Source organism: Nothobranchius furzeri, chromosome 3, assembly GCF_043380555.1.
Source record: "Nothobranchius furzeri strain GRZ-AD chromosome 3, NfurGRZ-RIMD1, whole genome shotgun sequence".
NCBI lineage: Eukaryota > Metazoa > Chordata > Actinopteri > Cyprinodontiformes > Nothobranchiidae > Nothobranchius > Nothobranchius furzeri.
Window position 1 is genome coordinate 61371947 of NC_091743.1, and position 27637 is coordinate 61399583.

Sequence of the window (27637 nt, forward strand, 5' to 3'; positions counted from 1 at the left end):
TTATGGCAGTTTCTTAATTTCAGCGATGTGCTATTCCTTTTTCTTTGTACACTTTCCTCCTCTTCCTTCCCTCCAACCTTCCTGACAAACCCGTCAGCTGAATGAATCAGTAATGATATTATACGTCTTCCACTCTGAAGCTTTTAGCAAAGCAAACATTAACGTCTGGCAATCTGATCTGCTGTTACTGCACCAAACCTGGATGAAAAGGAGACACTTTGATTTTACTGTAGACTTTCATGCATGTCTGGATGGTCACAGTTTCTGCACCACTATCATCACTTCAATGCACCTTACTAAAAGTTTTAGTTTAAAGAAAATGCTGGAATTTGGTTGGCTTGGTCGTTATCATGTTTGATAACTTACATTTTGGTGTATTTTCAAGCTTCAGATGATTATACCGGAAATTAATCTAACAATGGTTCCAAATCAGGCTCAAATGGAAGAATTAGGCTTTTAAAATGGTGAGTAAAAGCATACAAGTGAAATTAAATTAGCTGGATAATTATTACTGATTAATCATTTAAGAGGTGTGCAGCTGAGACTGAATAAAGAATTTTATTGTATTTGTCCTGTCAGACTTTAAATGTTCTCAGAGAACTTTGCATGAAACTGTTTTGAAACCAACATGAATGATTCTAATATACGTATATTTTAAAGGTGCAATATATGATAAATCAATAATAAATGACCCACACTTGTATAGCACCTCTCAGAGTAAGGACTCCAAAGCGCTTTACATTACAGTGTATCATTCATCCATTCACACACACATTCACACACTGATGGTGATAAGCTACAATGTAGCCACAGCTGCCCTGGGGCGCACTGACAGAGGCGATACATGCGGTACATTTTCCTAAGCAATAAAGTCACATTCTCACTGCCGTTCCGTGATTTTCATGGCTGTTTCCGGTTACGGTTCTGCGCCAGAAGATTCTAGGTGACAAGCAAAGACGAGTCATATAAGCTGATAAGTAGATAAATACATTGCCATATCTAGTGCTAGCACTCTTTGGGTGTTTACGATAGGGAGCACTTACTAAACTTATTGCGGTAGGTTATCTCCGGCATTAGAAAAAGTGTGGTTGCTTGCCGTCTTGCTGTTAGCTTGCTGTTCTAAGTCTTAATGACTCTTTACGAAGCAAAACTCCACGGTTGACTGATTATTTACATTTCACTGTAATATCAAGTTTTGGGTAATTGAAAAAGTAGCTTGATACATTTTTGGAGCCGAGTGTTTGCTCCTAATTCAGTGTTAAATTTGTTAGCACAAAATTAGCCTCTAGCCTGCTTAATTCGATATTAGAGTAAAACAAAAAGATGCTGTGGCTTCTAGGGGGTCCAAGAAATAACTTCCAGGTCGCTCTTGTTAACTGGCTTTGGTTCTTTGAACAACTGTGGGGCTTTTTGCATTCCGGTGTCAAATTACAAATGCTGGTATTGCTGCATTAGCTTGGCGCAAACTCAGCAACCTCACAGGCCCACAGATTGTAAACAAAGACTAGGAGAAAGACAGACTGACAACCCCCAGCCAGCTTAGAAGGAAATTTGTTTCAATACAACCTTCCTTCCAATATGATCGAAACACTCAACTTTTGTGTGTTTATTTCACTCTTACATATTGCTCCTTAAATAACATACATTATTAGCCTCATTTAGTCCTTTCTAACAAACAGTCCTGGTTTAATATCATACAGTTGTTCACTCTCATCGATCTCAGTATCATTGAAAAGAAAAGAGAATTTCAGATCTCCTCATCAGTTTATTGTCGAAGGAGCAATTAGCCCATAAACACACCAATCTAATGCACAGTGTTTAGTTTGTCAATAAACTTCAGTCAATACAGCAAGCAGTTCACGCTTTACTCACACATTTGTTTCTGCACTTGTTAAAGCCACTTTCATTGTTGGAACACTCCAGGTAAAGGGAAAGTAGAAACTCAAACCCAACCAGAGGCTTTACAGCTGGAAAAGCTGGAAACTAATGATGCAAACATTTAAAATTTTACATTAACAATCAAAAACTTATTTCAAATTTTAAAAGTGTGGTTCTTTAGAAAATAAAAATTAAAGCTCCTGGAGATGATCTGTGATAAACTGTTATTTATTTTTATTTGATATAATAATAATAATAATAATAATAATAATAATAATAATAATAATATTGATAATGTAGAAATATATGTTATTTCATGTTTAAATTTATTATAAAAGCAAATCAAAGACAGAAGAGTAATCTAACTGCCTGTTTAAGATTTTAAATAAAATGCTTTATATAGCTTCCTGAATGGCATCGTAATGCTTTATGTCCTACAAGACTGATGAGCTAACGGCTAGCTAAGCCCAAGGTGCATTGCTGCCATATTTAAACAGCTTCAATCTTCAAAGTTTCATGGCAGTTCATGTGACGTTCATGTTCTACAATCTGTGCCAATTTAGCATTACATTGTTCTATGAGCATAAACATATCAAGATTAACAGGTCCCACACCTTTAAAATGTGTTTGTGTTATAAAGCCAGTCCCAGCTTAGTGTTTGTTCCATTTGTCACATGTATTTTGCTCCTATTCCCAATTTTTTTTAATAAAAACCAACATCTTCCATATGAAAGTTATGAATGTATTCTTCAAAAATAAACAAATAATAAATATAATTTTTTGATGCTGCACATACACAAAAAAAGCTAGGACTTAAAGTAACATTTCTTAATTCCAACATTTAATGTGTTCTATTAAAAAAGGCTATAAAATTATAAAATATATACATGGGGAATATAATCTCTTCAGCATCGGATATGGGAATGGAAAGGTGACAGTGGGGTCTGACATCTCCATGAAGAACAAGAATGAAACCATTAACTAAACCCATTTAATCTAATCTTTGCTATATTAGATGTAGTAAATGAAAATGGAAAGTTGGGTTGATATCTCAACAAAGAACATTAGCTATCACAGATAGAAAATCAATTCTTGCCAAAATAGAAATCACTGTGTGCATAAAGCACCGAAGGTGTCTCGGTGCCGCTGCATGGTTTACAACACACGCTAAATGGTAAATCCTTTGTAATGTAAGCTCTTTTTAAAATAAATAACAAGCCATAGCTGCATTTCTCAAATAACAGCATTTATAATAATAACAAAAGAGATGCAGGAGGGAGGTTCATAGGAAGCACTGGCCTTGTAGATTAAAATGTACAAAACATTTATCAGCAATGCTCATTTGTAAATCTCATTTTAATCTCGATTTAGTGGATGTGGCAATCTCTGCATAAAGCACATCTGGTTAACGCAAATGGCTTTGCCTGATGAGATTCTGTTGGATGTGATAAACCTTGAGGCACACAATTATGTCAGAGCAAAATTTGTGGACTCGTCGTTTTCGATATTACTTTAAGGTTAAGCCCCCAAGACGATCTCAAGAATGATGCTTGGCCCAGACATAAATTCTGAACACCTGTCGCTCCCGAAGTCGTGGACTTTCTCAGTCAAGGTCTCCTGCGCAGGCATGCACATATATGATGTGTTTTATTTTATTTTTTTCACCATTCTTTATTTTTTACAAGGTAACAGAGAAATCAATCTCTCACAGATATCTTTTTAATCTCTTTTTTCTGTCCTTGTGTGTACATGTGCTTGATTTATGCGACTCTGCGGGCCGCGGGGACAGAAAGCTGGCCTCTCAATACTCTGCTGCTTGATGTAGCAAGACGCAGGTTCACCCTGGCCTCCTTATCTAGACTACAGAAAAATATCCCACCGCACGAACTGACAGAGAAAAATAAAAAGGAAATGAATACCAGAGGAGAAGGAGGAAGAAGAGTGTAGAGAAAGTAAAGTACAAAGGCAAACTGGGGCCCAGCCCAGTCAAACGATTCACAAATATATTTAAATCCAGATGTAGATTTCTATTCTCCATCCAGGATTGTTATTGGGTGAGGGTGTGGAATCAATCGAGAAAATTTAAGTTGAAAAGTAAATGTAGTGCTATTTTTCTTTAAAACTACATTTTTAGACTATTAAATGCATGTTATTGTCTGTTTAGACTGCTGATTCTATACACATTTAAACCTTACAGCCCAGAAAGTCTGGATAATAATGATTTAAAATGTTCCAACTACAGCTCATTGATACCTTCTTCCAATCATTGTAGCCAAAATATTCATATCTATAAATGCTTCCCAGTTGTGGTTTATCCAAAGTTTTTTTTTCCTCAGAGAATCCCAATTGGTCGATGGTGAGACGCCATTAACCCACTCTGAGCGTACAGCTCTTAAAAGGCCCAGAGACCAAAAGAAGTATTTTTTTCTTTTTTTTTTGCTTTTTTTTTTGGCCCTTTGACTTGGAATAAACTGCAACATGAGCAGAACATGTCAGCATTAATCCCACTAAATGACCTATTTCAGGTGGGGAAAGCCTAATTGAGAACATGTTCCTAATCTGTTCTGCTTTGATCTGATACTTAAATAAAGCATGCAGTACCTAGGTTCTGTTTCCATTATCAGGACTTCCGTGTCATTTTACCAAACCTTCGTGGTGTCACAAACTCTTCCTCCTCCTGACCTCCTCTGCGGGCCGGGTTGGCGCAGCACTCCATTTCCCAGCATTCCCGTCACCGACGCTACTCGGTGACATCACCACGCGGAATCTATTTGAGGACCTGTCACCACTGAGCTGTCATTCAGTCATTGTCTCATGACAGACGCCAAACCAACCCGATCTAAACCAAACCAAAATCAATCCAGGAAAGAGAACTTTCCGCGCTGTCTGCACTCCATCACGACAGCTCCCTACCTAAAGGAACCACAGTTCAGCCTCGACTCCATGCGAGTGCTGTATCGCCGTTCCTAAAAGCAAGCTGCGTTCCTGTTATAACCAAACGCCAGTAACTCCGCGTCTGGGTCACACAGCCACGCTACAATTACCTCCGCTACTCTTCAGCTCAGCCCATCCGCCCTGACATGTGGCACGTGCATGTCACCCTTTCAGCGGGCCAACCTGAAAGCACTACTTTCTAGGTCATATCAGGGACCACCTGTGCACTTGGGGTATGTACTCGGAAGCATATAGGTGTCATTTTAGCCAAGGGCGTCAGGGACATGTCCCCACTACTATTTATGCTAAACAATTTTGTCTCTAGCCCTTTTGGTTGCGATATGCTGACGTCTTAAATAAATCATGATATGAAACAGTCCGCTTCCAGCCAGTTTCCTCCATGTTTTAGATCATGAACACAGGTGGTTTGTTTCATTTAGTGATGACTCACTCCTGTAGACACTGATGAAGGCTGAGGAGACATGTCTGCCATTAGATTAAAGTGTTAAAAAGATGAACGCACAGCGAGGAGGAGATATGTTTCACTTTTGGTTCTACTAAACGGACACTAGGGGGTGCTAAAAACAAGTCAAAACTGCCAAGTGTGCCTTTAAATAATTTTTTCACAGTCCCAATTTGTGTGACTTTTTATGCAATGCTGTGAACTGAGAGTATACTTCTTTCTTTTAGGAACTAGTCAAAATGGTTTCCTTGAAAGTTTCTAAGTGAAATTACAGAATTACCTAAATGTCAGCTATGATAAAAGTAGGTCTATGTTTCTCAATGCTAAGAAAGAAAGTTCAATTCCTTATTAATCCATTTAACATGCTGGAACAGCCTTTGATGGAAGAAATAAAGTAATTCTGTCTGTTTTTTTTTGTGTGGATGCAACTTGAAATTAATTGGTCAAAATGCAAATGAACTTGTTTGCTTTACTGTTTAATAAATCCCTTACATGACCAAATAATTAAACAACTATGAGTTTTTCTGAGCAGATGTGGTGTTAGTGCTGCAGACATGTTTTAATTTGATCTGAATTCTAGCTGCAGAATTATTTTCTTTTAGCCTGGCAAGCCAGACTAAATAAATGTATTATTAGTCTGGCCACGCTCCATTGATGGCTCTCGGTTGTGGGGCGGGTTCTATCGTTGTCTTTCAAATGATCTCTGCATTCCACTGGACAATGAATGTGACATACTCTTGTTTCACTCTGTTGCATCATCCCACCCACCAGGCATATAGAGTGCCCTGATTGGCCCACAAAGCGGATAAAGCTCTGTGATTTGTTCACTAAGCAGATAGAGCACTATGATTGGCCCACCATTATGGACCAATCACAGCTCTTTATGTGTTTGAAACCCCTCTAGAGAGCTGTGATTGGCTAGCCAGAGTCCTGGTAGGAGCTGCTGAGGTTCCAATGGAGCATGCCTAGACCATTCTTTGCAAAGCAAGAATTTGGTCTAGTTCACTAGGCTAATTTTCTTTGACTAAGTCCTCACAAATTTGTCCAACCATCATTCCGTAACCTGATAATGTCTAGTGTAAGAGAAAAGCCCAGGCGGAGGTTTTAGGAAGTCAATTCTGTGACATTTTGAATTGCCAGCTGCCAGAGTTGCAGAGAACAGTTTTCCTTCAGCGGGACATGAAGTCATCTCACACACGAGGCAATTCTGCTGACTTGGAAAAATTACAATTTGTTCTCAAAGTTTGAGGAATTTTCTTCACTCAGTTTTTGAAAATAAGCTGCAGATTTCAGTAAAAACTGTGGAGTTATCAGGTATTGGAGATTCACTAGACACATGTCCTGTGCTTTTTAATGTAGTTCAAAGGCTTTGGGTAAAAAACAATTTAATTTAACAGTACTGAGTGAAACGGCAGCTGATTTTAGAGTCTAAACAAAACAACAATGATGTAAACACATATTTTTGTTTAATTAGCTATGCGGCTGATGCAGACTTTTACTGCTGAGGTTGTTTGGCAGCTCAGGTGTGTGACACGTGTTTCTGTGTTTGTGGTGGGTGGATTATTGGCTCATTTTCAAAAGAGCTGTTGGTGTTTTATTTAGAGTTAATCCCATCTACTCTGCAATTTAAACAGTGGGATAAAATGACATGTTTTTCATTTTCTTTTTGAGTCACTTTGTTATTTTACAAATAAGTTGCTTGTTCTCTTGTGATTTTCTGCCTTTTTTTTTCTAGATTTTTACCTGCAAAAGGCCAGATCCTCAGTAAATGAAATAACATTGTAGGCTCATGTGTTTCATTATGTTACACTATCAGTCTGTAAAACTAAGTTTGTCCAAATTAAGAAAAACTTATTTAGGATCTTTCTACAACCATGACATTTCTTGTGTTCTCTTGTTTCTGATTTTTGCTCTCACGCTGCACAATCCTCTGTCACAATCAAGTGCAAAAGAACACAGCATGAAAGGAGCCAAAATACAAAGATTAACTGTAAAAAGCATTCAGACTGTCTGGGGAACATCTGTCAAGGCCTTCTAATGAATTACAGAATAATATATTTTATTAGAGCAGTGGTTTAAAATTTCTAAAGTAACTTAAAATGCTTTAATTAGTCTATCTGATGCTGTTCTGGTGATCTTTCATAAGTTTTATTTCCTCTAAGCCCCTCTCCTGAACAAAAACTTCTGCAGAACCTGATGAAGGCTGAGGAGATAATTCAGCTATTTGAATCAGGTGCATCTGAGCAGGGACAAATGAAAAACATGCAGCCTCAGCAGCCCTTTGTTAGCACCATGGCATTATTTGTGCGTAGTATGAGGTGTGGCTTTAAGCTCCTTCCCAAAGGGAAGGGGGGACTGTAGCCATTAACTTTTAAAATCTTATCCTCCTCTCCTTGATGACATGTTACAGCCACACCTTTAAGCAAAATATAAATAAATCAGGGTTGGCTTCAAACATTTGCACAGTTCTGCATTGCTCAAGCAGAAGGAAGACGTTGATCAGCGATCTCCTGGTTTATCAACCAGTGGTCTGTCCTTGTATAAACTGCATCAGGTTGTTCACACTTTCCTATTGAGCCTCAGCTCTGTTCAGATTCAAGTCTCTCACTGTTGGTACATATGTGGCTGATTTTCCATTTCTCTCTCTATATATCACCTCCCGTTCCACATTCTCTGTCTGACTGGTCCTTTATAAAGGTGCCACATTATGTCACTGTCACCGACTGGTCATGTAGCTACATGCAGGTTGAGGGCTAGTTGGAGAGTTTGCTGAGGGGAGGGTGACATCTGCTGAGCACAGTGAACTCAAGCTTAAGGAAACTGATTCTGGGGGAAGTTATTTCAGTCAAAGAGGCTTTCCCTCCTCTTATATTTGCAGTGACTGTGATGCAGATGTGACACCATTTGCATTAAAAAGTTATCAAACTACATTATTTATGATGTTAAATTGGGAATTTTCTAAGGACGTGCAATGTTTAGTGACATTCAAATAGGCAAAAAATTATTTTTTTGTCTTGAATTTTTTTTTAAGTCTTAAACCTCAGGGAGTGATGGGTTCAGCAACAAAAATATGTAAGAGCTATGTTTTTTCTAAATGGACACCAGGAATCCAGACATTTCCCCTTTTCAAGAAATATTTCTGGGGTTTTTTTACCCATAAAAATGAAAGTTTGATGCTGTGCTGTGATTTAACGTAGGCTATACAACAATCAGCCCAGCCCAGCCCTCATCCTATAGAACACAATCCTTTTTTACTTGACTGTCGCTCAGCATTAGCCAATGGTGTTAAACATCCTCTTATTTACAAATGTCAATTACAGAGCATGCACAAGCGTTTACAGAAGTATGAGTTGCATTTTCAAGCTGTTGACAAAAACACAGTGAATCATGGAGCAACTATAACCACCTTAAAAAATATCCCGACTCCATGACCGCCTGCTTCTACTTAAAGACAGACAAAAGGAAAGAAAGGCGCATGCCAAAAAAACACCACAACGACCAGCAACGAATTTTCCTTGGACTTGCTTTTGATAGAAAGGTAGAAGGAAGTACATATTCAACTCTGATGACAAAAAAATGCAGAACTGGCAACTTTTCTTATGGACAAGTAAGTCTTTGAAATATATATAAATGAATAAAAAGCATAAAGTGAGAAACGTATTTTAATTGTAACTGTAGAGGTGCACTTTCATGAATGAGAGGCATCGATTTCAGCCGTAATCACAGGGAGAGCAGCTTATAGCTAGTTTGGTTGCAAATTTGGAAACTATTTAGCGCAAAACATTCTTTCATGCCACTTAACAACTTTTTAACATAGTAAGTATACTGTGAAGATCAAAAAATATATATAAATAAAAAAAATAACGAAAATAATTCATTAAGCGGTTCTCTCACATTTGTTCCTGACCCAAAGCAACTATTGGACCATGTGGTTGTTGATGTCGCCAAATGATTGCACTTCTGCACCTCCCTGGGTCCTCCACTCACAACGCACTTAGCAACAGAACACCAATGGTATGAGAGGTTTGCAGCTCAATGACATCAAGGAAGGAGAAACAGCTGGCTGCTACCACTTAAACTTTGGGACAAACTATCAGAGTTCCAGAAAGAAAAACATGTCAAGTCACAGACAACAAAAGACATTTGGATCTAGAAAATGGTGGCTGGTGTTTAGCACTCTCTCATTTCCTCTTAAAATGCAGGTTTCCGATCCTGGCTGAAGGGAAGATACCCAAGAAGAGAGGTGAGTGTTTGCGTTTAAGACCTAGCTTGCTTGCAGATTCGTCATAACAGCTTTGCAGCACATTTTTCCATCTTCAGGTGGAGCCCTCTGAGAAAGAACTCCAGGTTTCGGTTAAAGTGAGAAGTTTTAGTTGCAATTATTTGTTAGACAAAAATCTAAAATAAAAGATTAAATGGAGAGTGATTTTAATGCAAAAAATGAAAACATAAGAAAGAAAGGGAAGAACCAGCAGTGATTACAACAGCCCACACGATTGCAGAGGACTGCTGTTCCAAAAGCAAAACAGCTTCACAGAAATCTAACTTCACAAAAGCAATATAAGCTGCTGTGAACCATGGCTCACCTCATTGCTGCTAATTTTGTTAACTTCAGGCTTACTCATTTGAACTTGTTAGTTTAGCACCTTCTGAGCAGTGTTTTGCTCAGGAGTTCAGTCATTACTAAACAGGGCTCAGAAGGCAGGGGCTCTTTCAAGCACTCAGCAGCACACGTCTGCACGTGGCTGTCATTCCGCTCACCAAGCTGTGAGCGAGCGCTTTGAGCGACCGAGGCTCTGCCCTCATTAACCCTTTATGAGCTGAGTTACATCTGACTCATGCATGGGATTTTGTGTAATTTATGGATAATTTAATACTTTGCAGGCCGGATAGGAGGCTTTTGTGAGCAGGATTTGGCTGCCACACTGATGATTGCAGATGGATTCAGTGAATCAGTGTAACTGGAGAAATGCCTAAATAGATAATTATTGCTGTTGAAACAACTGAAAATGTATCAGTTGTTTGTTTGTCCCATGCTTTTCCCTAAAGTATTCACTAGGTCTAGTATTAAGTGGGACCCTTGTAGAATGTAGAGGATTATCCCCTTTGGGATTTTCCTAGGTCCATCCATCCATCCATCCATTTTCATCCGCTTATCCGGAGTCGGGTCGCGGGGGCAGTAGCCTAAGTCGAGAGGCCCAGACTTCCCTCTCCCCAGCCACTTGGCCCAGCTCCTCCAGGGAAATCCCAAGGCGTTTCCTGGCCAGGTGAGAGACATTGTCCCTCCAACATTTCCTGGGTCTACCTTTAGGTCTCCTCCCAGTTGGACGTGCCCGGAAAACCTCACTAGGGAGGCGTCCAGGAGGCCTGGACCAGATGTCCGAGCCATCTCAACTGGCTCCTCTCGATGTGGTGGAGCAGCGGGTCTACTCCGAACCCCTCCCGGATGACTGAGCTTCTCACCCTATCTCTAAGGGAGAACCCAGCCACTCTGCGGACAAAACTCATTTCGGCCGCTTGTACCCGTGATCTTGTTCTTTCGGTCACTACCCAAAGCTCATGACCATAGGTGAGGGTAGGAACGTAGACTGACCGGTAAATTGAGAGCTTCGCCGTCTGACTCAGCTCTCTCTTCACCACGACAGACCGGTACAACGCCCGCATCACTGCAGATGCAGCACCAATCGACCTATCGATCTCACGCTCCAATTTTCCCTAACTTGTGATTAAGACCCAGAGATACTTAAACTTCTCCACATGGGGCAGGACCTCATCCCTGACCGAAAGAAGGCATTCTACCCTTTTCCGAATCAAGACCATGGTGTCACATTTAGAGGAGCTGATTCTCCTCCCAGCTGCTTCACACTCAGCTGTAAACCGCTCCAGCGAAGGCTGAAGATCACGTTCTGATGAAGCCAACAGGACCACATCATCTGCAAAAAGCAGAGACCTGATCCTCAGGCCAACAAAACGGATGACCTCCACACCTTGGCTGAGCCTAGAAATTCTGTCCATAAAGGTAATGAACAGAATTGGTGACAAAGGGCAGCCTTGGCGGAGTCCAACTCTCACTGGGAACGAGCCCGACTTACTGCCGGCAATGCGGACCAAGCTCTGACACCGGTCATACAGGGACCTAACAGCCCGTATCAGAGGGCCTGGTACCCCATACTCCCGGTGTACCCCCCACAAGGCCCCCCGAGCGACGTGGTCAAATGCCTTCTCCAAATCCACAAAACACATGTAGATTGGTTCGGCAAATTCCCACGCATCCTCCAGGACCCCCCTAAGGGTATAGAGCTAGTCCAGTGTTCCACGGCCAGGACGAAAACCACATTGCTCTTCCTGAATCTGAAGTTCAACAATCCGACAGACCCTCCTCTCTAGAACCCCCGAATAGACCTTACCAGGAAGGCTCAGGAGTGTGATCCCCCTGTAGTTAGAACACACCCTGCAGTCCCCCTTTTTAAATAAGGGGACCACCATCCCGGTCTGCCAGTCCAGTGGGACTGCCCCCGATGTTCGCGCGATATTGCAGAGCCGCGTCAGCCAACACAGCCCCATAACATCCAGAGCCTTAAGAAACTCCGGGCGGATCTCATCCACCCCTGGAGCCTTGCCACAGAGGAGCTTTTTAACCACCTCAGTGACCTCAGCACCAGAACTTTGAGAGCCCAACTCAAAGACCACAGACTCTGCTTCCTCACTGGAATAAGTGTCAGTGGGATCGAGGAGGTCTTCGAAGTATTCTGCCCACCGATCCACAACGTCCTGAGTAGATGTCAGCAGCACACCATCCCCATTATAGAGTTGTAGCGCACTGCTTTCTCACCGAGGCGTCGGGTGGTGTACCAGAATCTCCTCAAAGCCATACGGAAGTCTTGCTCCATGGTCTCACCAAAATCCTCCCATGCCCGGGTTTTTGCCTCAGCGACCAACTGAGCTGCGTTCCACTTGGACTGCCGGTACCCATCAGCTGCCTCTTGAGTCCCACAGGCCAAAAAGACCTGATAGGACTCTTTCTTCAGCTTGACAGCATCCCTAACCACTGGTGTCCACCAGGGGGTTCGGGGGTTGCCACCACGACAGGTACAGACGATCCTGTGACCACATCTCCGGTTGGCCGCCTCAACAATGGAAGCACGGAACAGGGTCCATTAAGACTCAATGTCCCTCGCCTCCCCCGGAACATTTTGGAGTTCTGTCAGAGGTGGGAGTTGAAGCTCCTTCTGACAGGAGACTCTGCCTGACATTCCCAGCAGACCCTTGCAATATGTTTGGGCCCGCCTGGTCTGACCGGCATCCTCCCCCACCTTCTGAGCCAACTCACCACCAGGTAATGGTCAGTTGACAGCTCCGCCCCTCTCTTCACCCGAGTGTACAAGACATGCGGCCGCAGGTCAGATGAAACAACAACAAAGTCGATCATCGAGCTGCGGCCTAAGGTATCCTGGTGCCAAGAGCATATTTGGACACCTTTATGTCTGAACATGGTGTTCATTATGGACAATCCATGACTGGCACAGAAGTCCAATAACAAAACACCACTCGAATTCAGATCGGGGCCTGTTCCTCCCAACCACACCTCTCCAGGTCTCACTGTCATTGCCCATGTGAGCGTTAAAGTCCCCCAGCAGAACAAGGGAGTCACCGGAAGGAGCACTCACCAGCACACCCTCCAAGGTCTCCAAAAAGGGTGGGTAGTCCGATTTGTAGTTTGGTGCATAAGCACAGACCACAGTCAGGACCCATCCCCCCACACGTAGGCAGAGGGAGGCTACCTTCTCATTCACTGGGGTAAACCCCAACGTACAGGCACCAAGATGGGGGGCAACTAGTATGCCCACCCTGCTCAGCGCCTTTCAATGGGAGCAACTCCAGAATGGTAGAGTGTCCAACCCCTCTCAAGGAAATTGGTTCCAGAGCCAGACCCAAGCGTTGAAGAGAGTCCGACTATATCTAGTTGGAATCTCTCAACCTCACACACCAACTCAGACTCCTTCCCCACCAGAGACGTGACATTCCATGTGCCAAGAGCCAGCTTCTGTAGCCGGGGATCAGATCGCCAAGGTCCCCGCTCTCGACTACCACCTGTCACACACTGCACCTGACCTCTTTGGTCCCTCCCACGAGTGGTGAGCCCATGGGAAGGGGGACCCACGTTTCCTCTTCGGGCTGTGCCCGGCCAGGCTCCATGGGTGAAAGCCCAGCCACCAGGCGCTCGCCAATGTGACCCACCTCTAGGCCTGGCTCCAGAGGGGGGCCCCGGTGACTCACGTCTGGGCGAGGGAACACAGTTTCCATTTATATTATTTTCCTAGGTTTTTTTTTATAGTGTTGTGGCGAACGGGGTCAAGAGTTGGCTATCTTTGGGTGGTCTCGGGGGCTCCGCAAGGAAACATTGGGATGGGCTTTGGAAATGGGCCACCTCACTGTTTTGCTGGTTTCAAGCTTAATCAATCCGCCGCCAAGCTGCATGAAGACTAGGTTTGAGTCAGCTAGCTATTGGTTAGGCAGTTAGAGGGGTTCCCCTTTCACCCTTTTGCCAGATTTTTTTTTGTCTTGAATCAGTTATTGTCACTTTTGCTTTGTTTTATTGATATTCTTTGCTTATTTAGGGGGTGGATGTTACGAGCCCTGTGAGTTGCAAACCCCATATGAGAAGTCCAGTGGTCCACTGGGCCATTTCAGTATGGTTTCCTGCTGCTCAAGGTTCAGCACCATAGAGAGCGCCCCCCAGCAGAGATTACTTACCAGATCCCCCACTGAAGGTTCAGCACCATGGAGAGCACCAACTGCCTTTGTTGAGGGACTCTTTCTGTTAAATACTTTTGTTAAGAAGTGGCCACTCCCTCCTCTTCATTTATTTCGGTAGTCCTACTATATCTGTGTTCCTTCTTCCTGGACCTCCTAGCCGGGCTGGTGTGTAACAGAGAATAATTTTAAACTAAATGTTTTAATGATGTTTCCCAACTCTAACATAGTCATGTCGATTATTTTACAATCTGAAACTGACTTTTAGCCTTTTTACATGGTAATCCATCCAATTTTACTCCAAAAATGTCACTTTAAGTAACGCAAGGAGAGAATGATCAGTTGAACAAGAGTCACTCTCCATTTTATTAGGTACACCTTGCTCTATTGGCCTATGGGACCTACGTATTGGACCTTCGTTCAGAACTCAGTTGCTGCATTATCACAAATGGTGACTTTTTGAAACAGGTTATTTTAGACACAAACAGATTTTTGTCAGGTTGGGATTGTTTACAGAGACAATATAGACCTACACGGCAGCACAAAATGATGCATAATGTGAGTTTTGCATATGTCCCCTTTAAGGATATAAAATAATCTAAACATTCATTTCAAAGGTATTCATACTTCCTTTATATTTAAAGAACATTTAGATTAAGGATATTTTTATAATATTTAGACAACAAAAGTATTGTTTAAAAGGCCCAAAATACACATTAATGAACATAATAAACATCAGAGTATCAGAAAAACACCAGAAACCAACAAGGTATAGAAATAATCTACAGGGTTTTTAAGGATTAGAAAAATGAATGAATGATCATAACAAAGGCATAAAAGAGTGATTTAACACAGCTGAGTGTGACCTGTAGAGTCAGGCAGACAATGTGCTGCTTCTGAAAAAGCTCTCGGAGTGAACAAAACCCAATGGCTAGATGATTTCTGAGGAATACTGTGTGAATATGAGGACAGTTAAGATGTCAGAAGATTTTCTTATCTTGCCGTCTGCCCACACAGCCTCAAGTTCACTTTTCTGTGGACTCCTCTCCTTCCATGGCCCTGACCTAGTCTCCCTTCGCAGCAGCCTCCTTTGGGCCAACTTGGACCAAGTTAAAGGCGGAAGTCTCCCCTCGCTGCCTCCACACACACACACACACACACACACACACACACACACCCTGTCTGCCCCTTTGCCATTAAGCCCCCGCCCCCATCTCTTCTTTGCTCAGACTAATTAACAAAAAACCAAGCAGAGATTTTATATAATTCAGCAGTAAGAAGTGCCATGTCGTGATTCAGAAACACCCGGAGAGAAACACGATGACTGAAGCCAGAACCCACCAGGAGAGGAGCAGGGAAACTGTACGAGCTCACGGAGCTGGAAACTGAAAGTAGAAAATTCTCCTTGGGTTGTGTTTGTCTTCCAGAGCTTCATTTTAATTAGAGGCACTGGAAAAATAAATGAAAAACTAGTGGTTGTGGAGCTGGACAAAATCGTATCAGGGTGCAGAAGCTTGCAGGATGAGAAACGGGGCGAAGATAGAAGCTCGGTTGGGAAGGCTTTGACAGGCAGGTGGAGGCGGCAGGTGAGAGAGGTGTAAGATGAAAGACGGGTGAGAGATGTGCGAGGGATATGTGACCAAATGCTTCCTGCTGAGTGCTCAGTTCTTTGCTGAAATCGCCACTCCACTCTCCATTAGGTGCAAATTCAGGAAACAATATATAAAGAAAGTTTTGACATGGAAGAGAAAAGGCATAAACAGCAAACAAGCTGAAAAATGTAACACATGCAAGAGTGTTCTCTTGCTTTTATCTTGCATCCAGCGTAACCCTTAAAGGAACGCAAACAAACATCTGATATTACATTACTTCTTAAAAACACGACAAATTCCTAAGATTTTATGTCCAGTGGTTTTATGCAGAATCTTTTATTTATCAGGTTGGTGTGTTTCCCTGCTTCAGTGCATTTTGAGGCTTACTGAAGGGGTCACCGGTCTAGCTGCACTACAATTTCTCTTCTCTCATCTCATTCTGCCACAGATTTCCAATAAATTCAATGCTCCTCTGAATTAATGCATTACAAGCTGCATTTGAGATATTAAAGAATGATTAAAACCCAATCCCTCCTCCTGCTCTCAAAGCGGGGAGTGGTCCTCAAACTGACATGACCCTCAGCGTTCGCTGTCATCTGAACCATGAGTTATATATTTAAGGTGTCACTCGGATTATGCTTTAATATTTCATTACATGTATAAAATCCTGTTTTATATCTCAACAGGCTGGTATTAATCAAACAATGTTGTGTACTGTAAACCCAAGGCCCTAATATGTTTCAGCTACAATGGGCAAGCAACACACTAACATATTATGCTGTTTTAAACCTTTGAGAGCAAATGTACACACAGTTTATGATTAAATATTACCATTGGCACTATTGAGATGTCCATCCATCCATCCATCCATTTTCAGAAGCAGCAGCCTAAGCCAATAGGCTCAGACTTCCCTCTTCACAGCCACTTGGGCCAGCTCCTCCGGGGTAATTCTAAGGCGTTCCCTGGCCAGCCAAGAGACATAGTCCATCTAGTGTGTCCTGGGTCTTCCTTTAGGTCTCCTGAAACGCTGCCCACACCTGCGCTGACAAAATGTGCCTACGGTCTGCCTGCCCGTGGTCTGACTACCGGTGGTGCGGCAGTAATGTTTGTAGCCAGCCGAAACAAGTGTTATGGTTTTATGCTTTTGTTTTATTGGTTTTTTTTTGGCTTAATATTTTGTGTCTCTAAAACTCTTTGATTTTGGTCATTTCCAAGCAGCATTTTAGATGATTTACTCTGCTCACCTCACGTGGACTCACACAGGCTAAATAAGAAAGAAAGAAAAAATAAACAGAGCAGTCCTTAATTTTTCAACTGTTTAATAATACAGGACTGATAACATAATACGGGCAAATGTAGCTGAAAAAGAAGAAAAAAAGTTACCACTCAGACTGGGATGCAAACTTGCATAAAACTGCAAGCCAGCCCAGTACAAAACTGCTGGACTACCAAGTCTGTTATATGACTCCAGTCATCTAACCTACGTATCCTATACTGGCCAGATGAGACAGGTTGCAGACCAGGGACAAGCTTCTGGAAGGGGAGCAGGGCCTGATGACTAAACCAGTTTCCACTGACGCTTTAGATTATTTTCTAAGTATAACGCTAAATTTATAGCTAAAACTGAAAAAAATGCACAAATGCAGACATAAATGGGTTTATCTGTTATTTTTTTCCACTATGGAAATAAGGTCACATTGTAATAAGCTCCAAAAAATGTTTTTTTCATTATATGGCCCCTTAACATTTAAGTTAAAGTTAAGGTGGGAAACGTGTTCAAATGTGTGTTTCTCACACGAGTCAACACACCAGGTCTCTGCTGTAACAAACTGTAAAAGTTTGTGTTTTCTCCCACTGGAGGGAGGAACTGAGGCTCGGCATTGACCGTGGGCAGCGGTGTTATGCCGCAACTGGTGGCCCCCTCTGAGAGCTGAGCTACTCATCATGCATGTATGAAACAAACACGGTGCCCATCATCGAGCGCCAAGCGTCCCCTCTGATGTGATCTATTTCCAAAGCTCGACTGTGCTCCTCACAGCCAGGAAAAAGAGAGGGAGAGAGAGATTAACACCCTGCTCGCATCATAAAGATGACTGGGGACCTCTCAAAGTGGAGCAACATGAGGAGACCAAAGTAGGGCTGACCACTTTACCCACAACCTCCCCCTGCTGCTTTCTTTGAGTAAATACTGCAAAAGAGGACAACAACAACAACAACGTCTGATGAACTGGGGAAAGGACCAGGACATGCAGTAATTTCAGGAAAGTATACATAGACAAAAACACGTTGCATCATACATTCCTCTTAAAACATTTTGTATAAATGTGAAATTCCAGTAACAGTTATGAGTACATGAAGCATGTACAATCCCAGAAATGCAAAAAAAAAGATCATATTCTGACAGCAGCACACCGACTTATAGGGATACAGAGTGTGTACACCACTTCAAGCTACTGTATGCACAAGCCAGTGAATATTCCAATGACCTCGATCTGTTCCAGTGATAAGAGGGACATCTCAATGAAATTAAAACCAAAACAAGATCTATTGTCAAGTTCATGGCAAGCACCAATAGAAAGAAGTTAGAAAAGTGCATTTGCCATCAGAAGATACTCCTAACCTTTACTTTCTACAGTCCCAGGATAACCCATTCTAGCCCTGGTGGTCTGCTTTCTGGCACATTTAGTTGTTTCGCTGCTCCCCCACAATAGGTGATTAACAGGCTTCTGCAAAACTTGATGAGCTGCTAAACAACTGATTCAGCCACTGGTGTGGTGGAGCAGTTGCCATCCTTTATATGTGTATGTAAAGTCTGGCCACGACCCATAGAGAGATCTCTGTGGACCATTATCAATGGTTGTCTTTCAAGATGTCTCTGCATGCTGTTGGACCGCTACGGATGTCAGTCAACGGGGCAGGCTGCCATACAATGTCAAAGAAGAAGCAAATACATCCTTTTTTCTAAATAAAGGCCCTAAGTACCTGTATCTGTTCTTTCAGTTGGGTGTGGCAGAGGTGGCGTACTTAGTTCTAGACTTAAGGTTTTGTGAATTCTGACGGTGCACCACCACTGCGTTCTTGCTAGCAATTGTTTGTATAAACTGCCGCCACATCATTGCGAGTCTTTAATAAGTAACATGCATGAATCCCATTGAAACTTCAGACATTCAGATGGCGACAAAAGGTTCAGCTGCACTTTCTTCTATGGTTAGCTTCACCATAGCAGCTACCACTCGCCATAGTAGAGAGGCCCAAACCGCCCACTCCCCAGCTACATCCAGCACCACCGGTGGGACCTAAAAATGTTCCCTGGCCTTTGTGGAGGTATAATCCATCCAGCATATTCTGGGTGGACCTGGGGACATGCTGACCAAATCCCTGAACTGCTAACTTGAGGGCGTGTCAAAGTTTACATGCATAAAACTCTTAAAATTCAGGTTTTCCCAGCAATGTGTTACATTGCAACAAGCTGTGCAGTGTAACTCGCATTTCATTGTCACAACAGTCATAATTTTATGGCTGTAAATGAAAAACAGACGTCTAAAACAACTAAATCTTTAGAATGATACAGAATGTGATTGATGTACAATCAGAAACGCTTTAAACACATAAATAAATACACATTTGGAATAATTGTCGACTTTAACCCTTTTGTATAATAAAGGTAGATACATTTAAGCCGCGTCCTTAAAAATAATAGACTCATGCTTAATTAAAGTCAACTTTAATGAAGGAAGATAATGAATGATGAAGGTTTCCCTGTCCTTCTGTTCAGGACCTGCATGATGATTGATGTTGGTCTTCTTGTTAGAATGTACAAGGCCATGACACTCACATCTGTTCTGTTCCTCTGTCAGATCACCGTTAATCTCATGTGCCTGACTTAATGCATGTTTGTTAAATCTCCTATGATAAAAAGAGGCTCCTTGTCTGGCTCACGTTGATCCCGACAACAGAAAACAATTAGGAGGCTTTTCCAAGCATACCTTGTTATTCTCGTGTTCGGGGATAGTTCATGTCATCACAGAAGCAACACATTTATCCGTATTTGTGACACATCACAAACACATTCAGCATTTCAGATCTGGTCTTTTTTTGGCCCCACCAGCTCATCTCAGGGAGTAATTTTCCACAGTCGATGTCTGGGACTTAGTGATTCATACGTAGTACTATTGTAGTGATGGCAGCCCATCCATTGAGGTAGGCAGGGATGCATTAAAATGCTGTGCGAGTGTGTGTTCTGCAGCACGGGTCGGGCTCAGTTCAACAAAGATCAGGTGTGGTTATCATGACCTGGACCTCCATATGTGCTTTACCCACTTTGCCCTCATCGTCCTTTCTTGTCATTGAGAGGAGCAGAGAGGTGGAGGGAGGAAATATTGGATGCAGAGAGAGAAAAAAATACAATAAAAACAATGAAAAACTTGAAAATTCTGCATTTTTTTCAGCCTTTTCTTCTTAAAAGCTCCATCATTATCATTTCTACTTCTGCTCAAAGTGGCTGCTAAACACAGTTCTGTGCTGGAGGGTCAGAGGTGGTCCAGGTCATGAGATGTGAGAGAGGCAGCAGATGTTTACACACTTCCTTCTCCGAATCATCCCAACCTAGAATCCCTGGTTTTATACAGAACTTCCTCTGTGTACATTTTGTCTGAGATGATGTTAAAGACGTGTTGTTTTCACTTCCATCTGATTTGATTATATTTAAAGTTCAATTTTAATGAAATCTTACATTTTTAAAATGAAAACTGACATTAAATAACCTCTGAGCTGGTTTTAATTCTGCCAGTCATACAAACTGTGCACCTGTAGTGGATCTTTAGTAAACAAGACTTCAATTTTCTGTCTTGAATCAGTTTAATTTAATTACTTGCTGTGATAATTTGCTGCAAAGCAGTTCACATTGTTTCTTCTATTTTCTTTTATTTAGATGATTCAATTATACTGAAAGTGACTGTTTTACTATAGTTAATACAAAACATGTTATCTGAAATTATTTGTAGTACATTTACAGTACTCTATCAAGTAAATGGTGCACATTCTGCTTCAAAAACTCATAAAAGATTATCAAAATGTATACAGTCAAATTAATCTGTTGCATATCTGTATCCATCCATACATATATTTGTTTTTCATGGTAAAATGGTAAATGGCCTGTATTTGATATAGCACCTTCTAGAGTCCTGGAACCCCCCAAGGCACTTTACAACACAATCAGTCATTCACCCATTCACACACACATTCACACACTGGTGGGGATGAGCTACAATGTAGCCACAGCTGCCCTGGGGCGCACTGACAGAGGCGAGGCTGCCGAGCACTGGCGCCACCAGTCCCTCCGACCACCACCAGCAGGCAACGTGGGTTAAGTGTCTTGCCCAAGGACACAACGACAGCGACAGACTGAGCGGGACTAGAACCTGCAACCTTCCGATTACGGGGCGAGCACTTAACTCCTGTGCCACCATTGCCCCAATATTCATATTCAAGAAGCATTTCTACAGAATTCCAACCTATAAAAGTTTTACAGATTCCATGGCCTCATAATAAACCTACTCGGCATTATCCGCTCTAGTACCTGTTTCTCAGACTTTAGCCGTTTACCTGAATGACACAATTGTAAAAAAAATATATTTTAAATCACATACCAGTTTTTTGGTTTTTAACAACTTGTGATTAAACAAGGCATCTTTCTCAGAGTTATTCAACCCTTTAAAGACAAGGGGCCAAAATCATCAAGTTAAAACTCCTCAAGGGCCACAAAAGTGGGATTTAAAAAACAAAACAAAAAAATTTGCCGCAAATTATCTTATGATGAACTGTTTTGACACAGCTCAAACATAGACATAGACTAGGCATGTTAGTGCATATTTAAATAAGAATTTTAAGAAGAACTTGCAGGAGGGACTAAGTTTATGATTCTAGAAATGTATTTAGAGGCAGCACAGAATCACTCTGAGGGCCACAAATGGCCCATGGGCCGCATATTGGATATGTCTGTCCAAAAAAGCTGTTTCAAAAAGCCCCATTTGTGATGTCACAAAAAGGGAAGTTAGAATATATCCACCTCTCAGGGGAAAGCTTCAGCTAGAATAGCAGCAGCTCTACTCTGAGCCCCTCCTAGACATTGGAGCTTCTCAGCTTATAGCAGCCTGACTGAGGTATGGGTGGGCATGGCCAGCACCAGCTTGTTTCAGTGACAGAGCCATGAATGGCCTCATTCAGGAAGGTACTAAAAATGCTAAGGATAAAACTGCTGTATGTTTATGTGAGAGGATTTAGTGCAAAGAGCTTCCTAAATATGTATCAAACCTAACCCTATCAACAATATTTATAGCTCTATTATAACCTAAGGAGAAAGTCTTAATGTGTCCCCTTTAAAATGAAACGCACAGATTGATGGCTAGTCAACAGTCGAGTGGTGGAACAAAATACGGAAAAGCGTACGCATGACCCCACTGTTTGGGGGTGAAATCACACATTTGATTTTATCACGCGAGTGGGAAGAAGAGCCTGTGATATAAAATTTCAGAAAAGGTTAAAAATGAATTTTATACGAAGATGTTGAGATTCATCAATCTCTTTGTGCAGGGGTAATCCTTCCTTTACTGTGCCAATATGCAGCTCTTTTATTACACATTTTTGGAATTTGATACATGTATACTTTTCCTTAAAATGTTGATTGTATTCCTAAGGTTTAACCCGGTACTGAAAACAGATAAGTAAATGTTGGTTGATGCCCTCCTTTTCTTCTTCTTTAAAGAGCTTCTACTCTTCCATGTGTCAGAAAACACACAGAAACAGCTTCAGCGTAAATCCGTTCCTGTAGTGGGATCTCACGGGTCACTAGGCTTGGATCTCGATTTAAAAATGTTTAGTGACCTGACCCTAAAATTATCTTCAAACCCAGCCTCTCCATCTATTTATATATATATATATATATATATATATATATATATATATATATATATATATATATATATATATATATATATATATATATTTATTTTGACTCTCTGTTCCGCTCAAAGGACTGTGACATGCTCCTGCATTTAAACTTGACACAAATCTGCTTCCGACTGGATGGAGAGAGAAGTAAATGAGGTAACAAGTCTGACACATTTATCTTTCTATCTCCTCTTCTTTTTCTTCCCTTTCTTGTCTTCACCAGAAGCTCACCTACTTGTTATATGAAACCTGCTCTTTAGACCCTGAATAAACAACTGGAGCTCAACCAGAACCTGCAGGTTATATTATATACAGGAAGTTTGTACTGAGCCAAAATGATGGGACTGGGTGGACTCAGAAGGATAAGATCAATCGCTGATGTCCTTGTTTTCCTATTTATCTGAAACGGACAGAAATGGAGAAGTGTACTTAATTAGGGCAGAGAAATCTTGTGTGACACAGCCTGAATGCAAATGCATTTTTTCTGTTAAGATGGCGGCACATAAAATAACAGAAATTAAGCTTGAAAGTGTCACTGGCAGGTAAAATAAAAACACTGTAGCTTGTTAACTGCAACTCAGACTTAAAATCAATATTGGTATTCAAACATTTAGCATTTAAACTGACTTTAAAGAATCTACCTCTGTAGTAACGCACCACCACTACTTACTATTTACACTGCAAATTTAATCACATGCAGAAACTATGAGTAGTCAATAAAAAAGTCATAAAAGACAGGTTTATCAGAAGGTCAAAGAGTAGAGATTTTTTTCAATTTTTGGTCAATATTCTTTTAAATGAGACACGATATGACTTATTGTAATACATAAAAGTTCTATGGCTAACACAAAAATGTTAATTTTGTTTTTATCACTAAATCCCTCTCACATGAAGAAATTCCAGCAGCTTTATATTTAACAGTTTCAGTACCTTACTTAATGAGCCATTTCAAGGCTCTGTCACTTTAGGAAAACAAGTTAGAGCTGGCCACACCCACCCATCCCAGTCAGACTACTATAAGCTGAGATGCTCCAATATCCAGGGGGGGTCAGAGTTGAGCTGCTGCCCCTAAAACCTGAAAAGTTGAGAGGTCCAAAGCTAAATTCCCGGTTTATGACATCACAAACAATGACATTTTGAAACAGATTGTTTTAGGCACATAATTACTGAAACTAAACATTGATAGAAAATAGATTGGTAGATTATTTTTCAAATTAGGAGTGTTTAGAGGCTGTAGAGACCCACATGGCAGCACAACATGGTGCAATAAGTGAGTTTTGCATCACGTCCCCTTTAAAAAATGTCCCTGCTACTTTTGTCATTTAAATGCTGCGACATTCCAGGTAAACACCCTAAATGCAGTTTGATTTTTGAGGTATTAATGTATTTCATATTTCATAACTATTATATTTACGTGCAGAAAGACTGCAGATGGATGGCTTGATCTGCCACATGCATCTGCCTTCTCATGACTGTCATGTTGCATTTCTCTGTGCATGGTCCAAATTAAAGAAACATAAATAAGTAGCTCATAAGCAGAAAACTGGAACTACAGCCCCTTTACAGTGAGAGGATGTGGCATTTAGTTTTCACAGCCATGAGTTGAGTTTTTGTGGTTGTTGTGTTTAGCAGGGAAGCATCACTACTGTGGTCTATTCAACAGTGACACTCCTCCCACCCACAGAGAGCCCAGCAATGGTTGAATGGGTCTAGAAATTAAACAAATCATATAGTGTGGCCTTCACAGTCCACAGATCTCAACCAAGAGACATTTTTCTCCGTCATCATCCTCTGAACACCAAATGCTTCAGTCATGTTGTAGGAATTATTATCAGTGAAGCTGCAACTGAAGCTGAACTTTTCAAGTTCATTTCTGCAGTCAAAGGATGACACGAAGCAAGTAACTGCTCACCTTGCACGTCACAATTCGTTAAAAAATGGTGCTGCTAAAACAAATAATCTACACTTGAGCTTAATCTCACGATAACCACAGCAGAAATACTGTTTTATTCCACTCCTTGTTTTTTAGGTTAAAGTAGTATTTGATCTCAGTGGAAGCTGTTTGGGAGACTAAAGATACAGCAGTAATGTGATTGCTTCTGTCATCATGATTCAACAGATTACATATCTAATCAGTAAAAAGAGAATATAATTTACACAGATTACAGAGCAGCGGTGCCTAATGTTTGTTCAAACTGGATTGTTTTCCTTACATGCAGGGTGATCCACGGGCAGATGGACAAAAAAGACTAACCGAGGGGAGAAAGCACCTGGTTTAATCCGTAATGGGAAAACATCTGATCCTGCTGTTTGCTGATGGTTCAAAATTCTCCCCCAAACAACAAGGTGCATAAAATGTGTGCATGGACGCGAGGTGTGGAAAGCACGCTCCTCCCCGTTCCACTTTACAGAGACCACTGGAATGCACATGCTATGCAGACTACATGAGACGAGATTGCAAAGGAAGTGAGGCCACATACAATGAAATTAAAGCAACTGAGTTGCCATATTGTCCCTGGGGTATACAGCTAGTTGTTTTATGAGGAGAGATAAGAGGATTTTGTCAGATTGAGATGCTGGCTAATGCTATTGTTCCTCCTGGGAGCATAAAAGAGCAAAGAAGCTTTTCACACATCTTTTCTTCTTCTGTAGTGCTGTTACTATAGATATAATTTCAAAGCACAAGGTGAAAAAAGAATTATAAGATTGCATTACATGCAGGAACAGTTTTATTACTTTTCTATTTGAAAACAAGAGAAATTTGGAAAATAAACCATCAGCTTTACATATCTGTCTTGCCATATTTCCTCACCGTTCCCTGCTTCCACATGTGTACTCACACGTAAAAACGCCTCTGATTTTCTCAGAATTTCTGGATAATTTAATTCCTTTCACTTTTGCATTTCTTTATCCTACCTGTGAGCACAAAAAAGATTCTGCTTCTACTTCATCCCTTGGAGAAAAAAAAATACAATTTCAACTGGAAGACAGCAGAGGTGATGGGGCAGATATGATCTAATACCGAGTCAATCCCAGCACTTGAACCTAAGTTGCGCTCTCAGGCGGATGAGCATGGAATGATTTGCATTACATCTTCAAAAGAGGCTTATGTGTTATTACCTGTCATGAAACAAGCTCAACCCCAATTTGTTTAAAAATATCACAAAAACACATCAGGAGCATCTTTTCTAGAGGAAAGCTATTTTTCCGTTGGTGTTAAAGGTCCCCCGCCCATCCAACACTTTACTTTGTCACTTTACACTGATATTCTGTTAACCAGAGGTATAGCGTAAACATTACAGCAGATGTTTATGTCTTTATATGCAAAAATGGGATGCATGCTGCAATAAAAGTTAATTACAGGAAGATAAAAGAGGGGAGAAAAGGTGAAGACACAAAAGAGGAGAATATGTTTGGTGAGAAGTCTGTTTTTTTATTAGTGAGGCCGAAAAGTCTCTGAAGACTTTGTTCTGCTCTGGATTATTTATGGCAAGGTAGGACTTTAATAACCAAAATAGTGGATGCGTGCGCGCGCACTGGCGCGTAAATTGACCCCTGCAGACACACATGCAGCAGCTTCAGCAGTCACGCGCGCACACGCACGCTGATGCGCGGGGTGTGCGCTCGTAAAGCGATGGCGAAGATAATAAGACAAGCCACGGGCGCGTTCAACTTCTAAAGAAAAATGAGAGGAAGTTGCTGGAAGGGTGAGAAGATAAATGGATAAGGAGAGCTGCTTAAAAGGAAGCGCTCAGGCAGCACAAATCTGCGGCTTTTGGAAGCAGACTCGTGCTTCATGTGTTTATTTATTTAGTTATTTAGTTAGTTATCTTTCCTAAATCAACAGTAGCCATAAAACACGTTTATAGTGCGCCCCAACTGCTGGTGTGAAGGGAAATAAACTTTAATCAAAGTTACACCTCCTGCTCTGTTAGAATAAAACTGATATAACAATAAAACTGTGTAGTATAAAAAAACATCACCTTTTGTAGGATCCACTGGCAGAGGAGAACTGTGGTCCATCCGAGAACCTGCATGTCACCTTCCTGATAGCGGACCACCCCGGATATTTACGCGTCTCCCCGGCTGAACATAAAAAAAAGACGCGCCGCTGAATCCAAGCAATCCCAAGAGTCCGTTTAGAGTCAGAGAAGCTGAAAACACAGAGGAACTTTCTTTTTGGGCTCTGCGAGAGTCACAGCGCGTCTCTGCGGGCAAACTTTAAGAGCGCGGCGTTCTGTTCCTCTGGTCCGCCTCATGTGGCGCATCCGCGGTGCTCGCCTCCGCTGGACATGCTGGAGCGTCTGCGGGAAGTTTGCGTGGAGTCAGTTTGGATCGTTTGGAGGTTCCGAGCGCTTCTTGTTGTCTGGGTGGTTTTGGAGAGCTGGGATGTGTCGCTCCTGCGCTGTTTCTAGCTCTCCTACTGCCCTCCCTTTCTGTCACGGCGCACAGACGCGTTGTTCTAACTGGAAACCACATCAACCAAAACAGCGTGTTGAACATCATTTAGTCCAGCTCGTGTTTTGGTGATGAGGTGATCATTTATGTTAGCTAGACAGAATACTCTGATTAAGGTCATTAGTAGTTGGTTTTCAGAGAAATTTACTCCTGATTTCCAAATTTATGACAGAATTTTCATCACTTGTTTGTAAAAATCACTTGCTGGTCATTTCTTATTTGTTATTTCTATTGACATCAAAAATATCTGAGCACAGCATCATGAATAGAGTAATTCAAACCTCAGTGAAGAACATATATTAGGTGTTTATTTTGTAGTCTTTATTTTTTGTGGTGCCAAAAATAAAATCAGTTGGGTTCAAAACAACAAAGCCAAAAAGCCATAATTAGCTTAATATAATACCACACAAATTCAGCTATAAAAAACAAACTATAACCTATAATATTAGTTGTTAAAACAGTGCTCAGTTATTCATTTGATAACAACTGAACATTATCTAAAGTTACCAGAACAAAGGGAGCAACCAGTTATGTTAGTTTTTACACCAGTGATATTTCAGTTGATTTGACCATTTTTATTTCAATCAGTCCAAATTTTTAAAAAGCTTAT

At 41.4% G+C, this 27637-nt stretch overlaps 1 protein-coding gene across 1 annotated transcript in view; it reads right to left on the reverse strand.

Moving 5' to 3' along the window:
• Positions 1-26756, reverse strand: part of LOC107385341 (neurexophilin-2) — a 65155-nt gene extending 38399 nt beyond the window's left edge. Inside the window, exon 1 of the mRNA XM_015959164.3 lies at positions 26553-26756. Coding sequence (XP_015814650.1) covers positions 26553-26606 — 54 coding nt within the window. The 5' untranslated portion in view covers positions 26607-26756. The remainder of the gene's footprint in view (positions 1-26552) is intronic.
• Between the last annotated feature and the right edge of the window lie 881 nt (positions 26757-27637).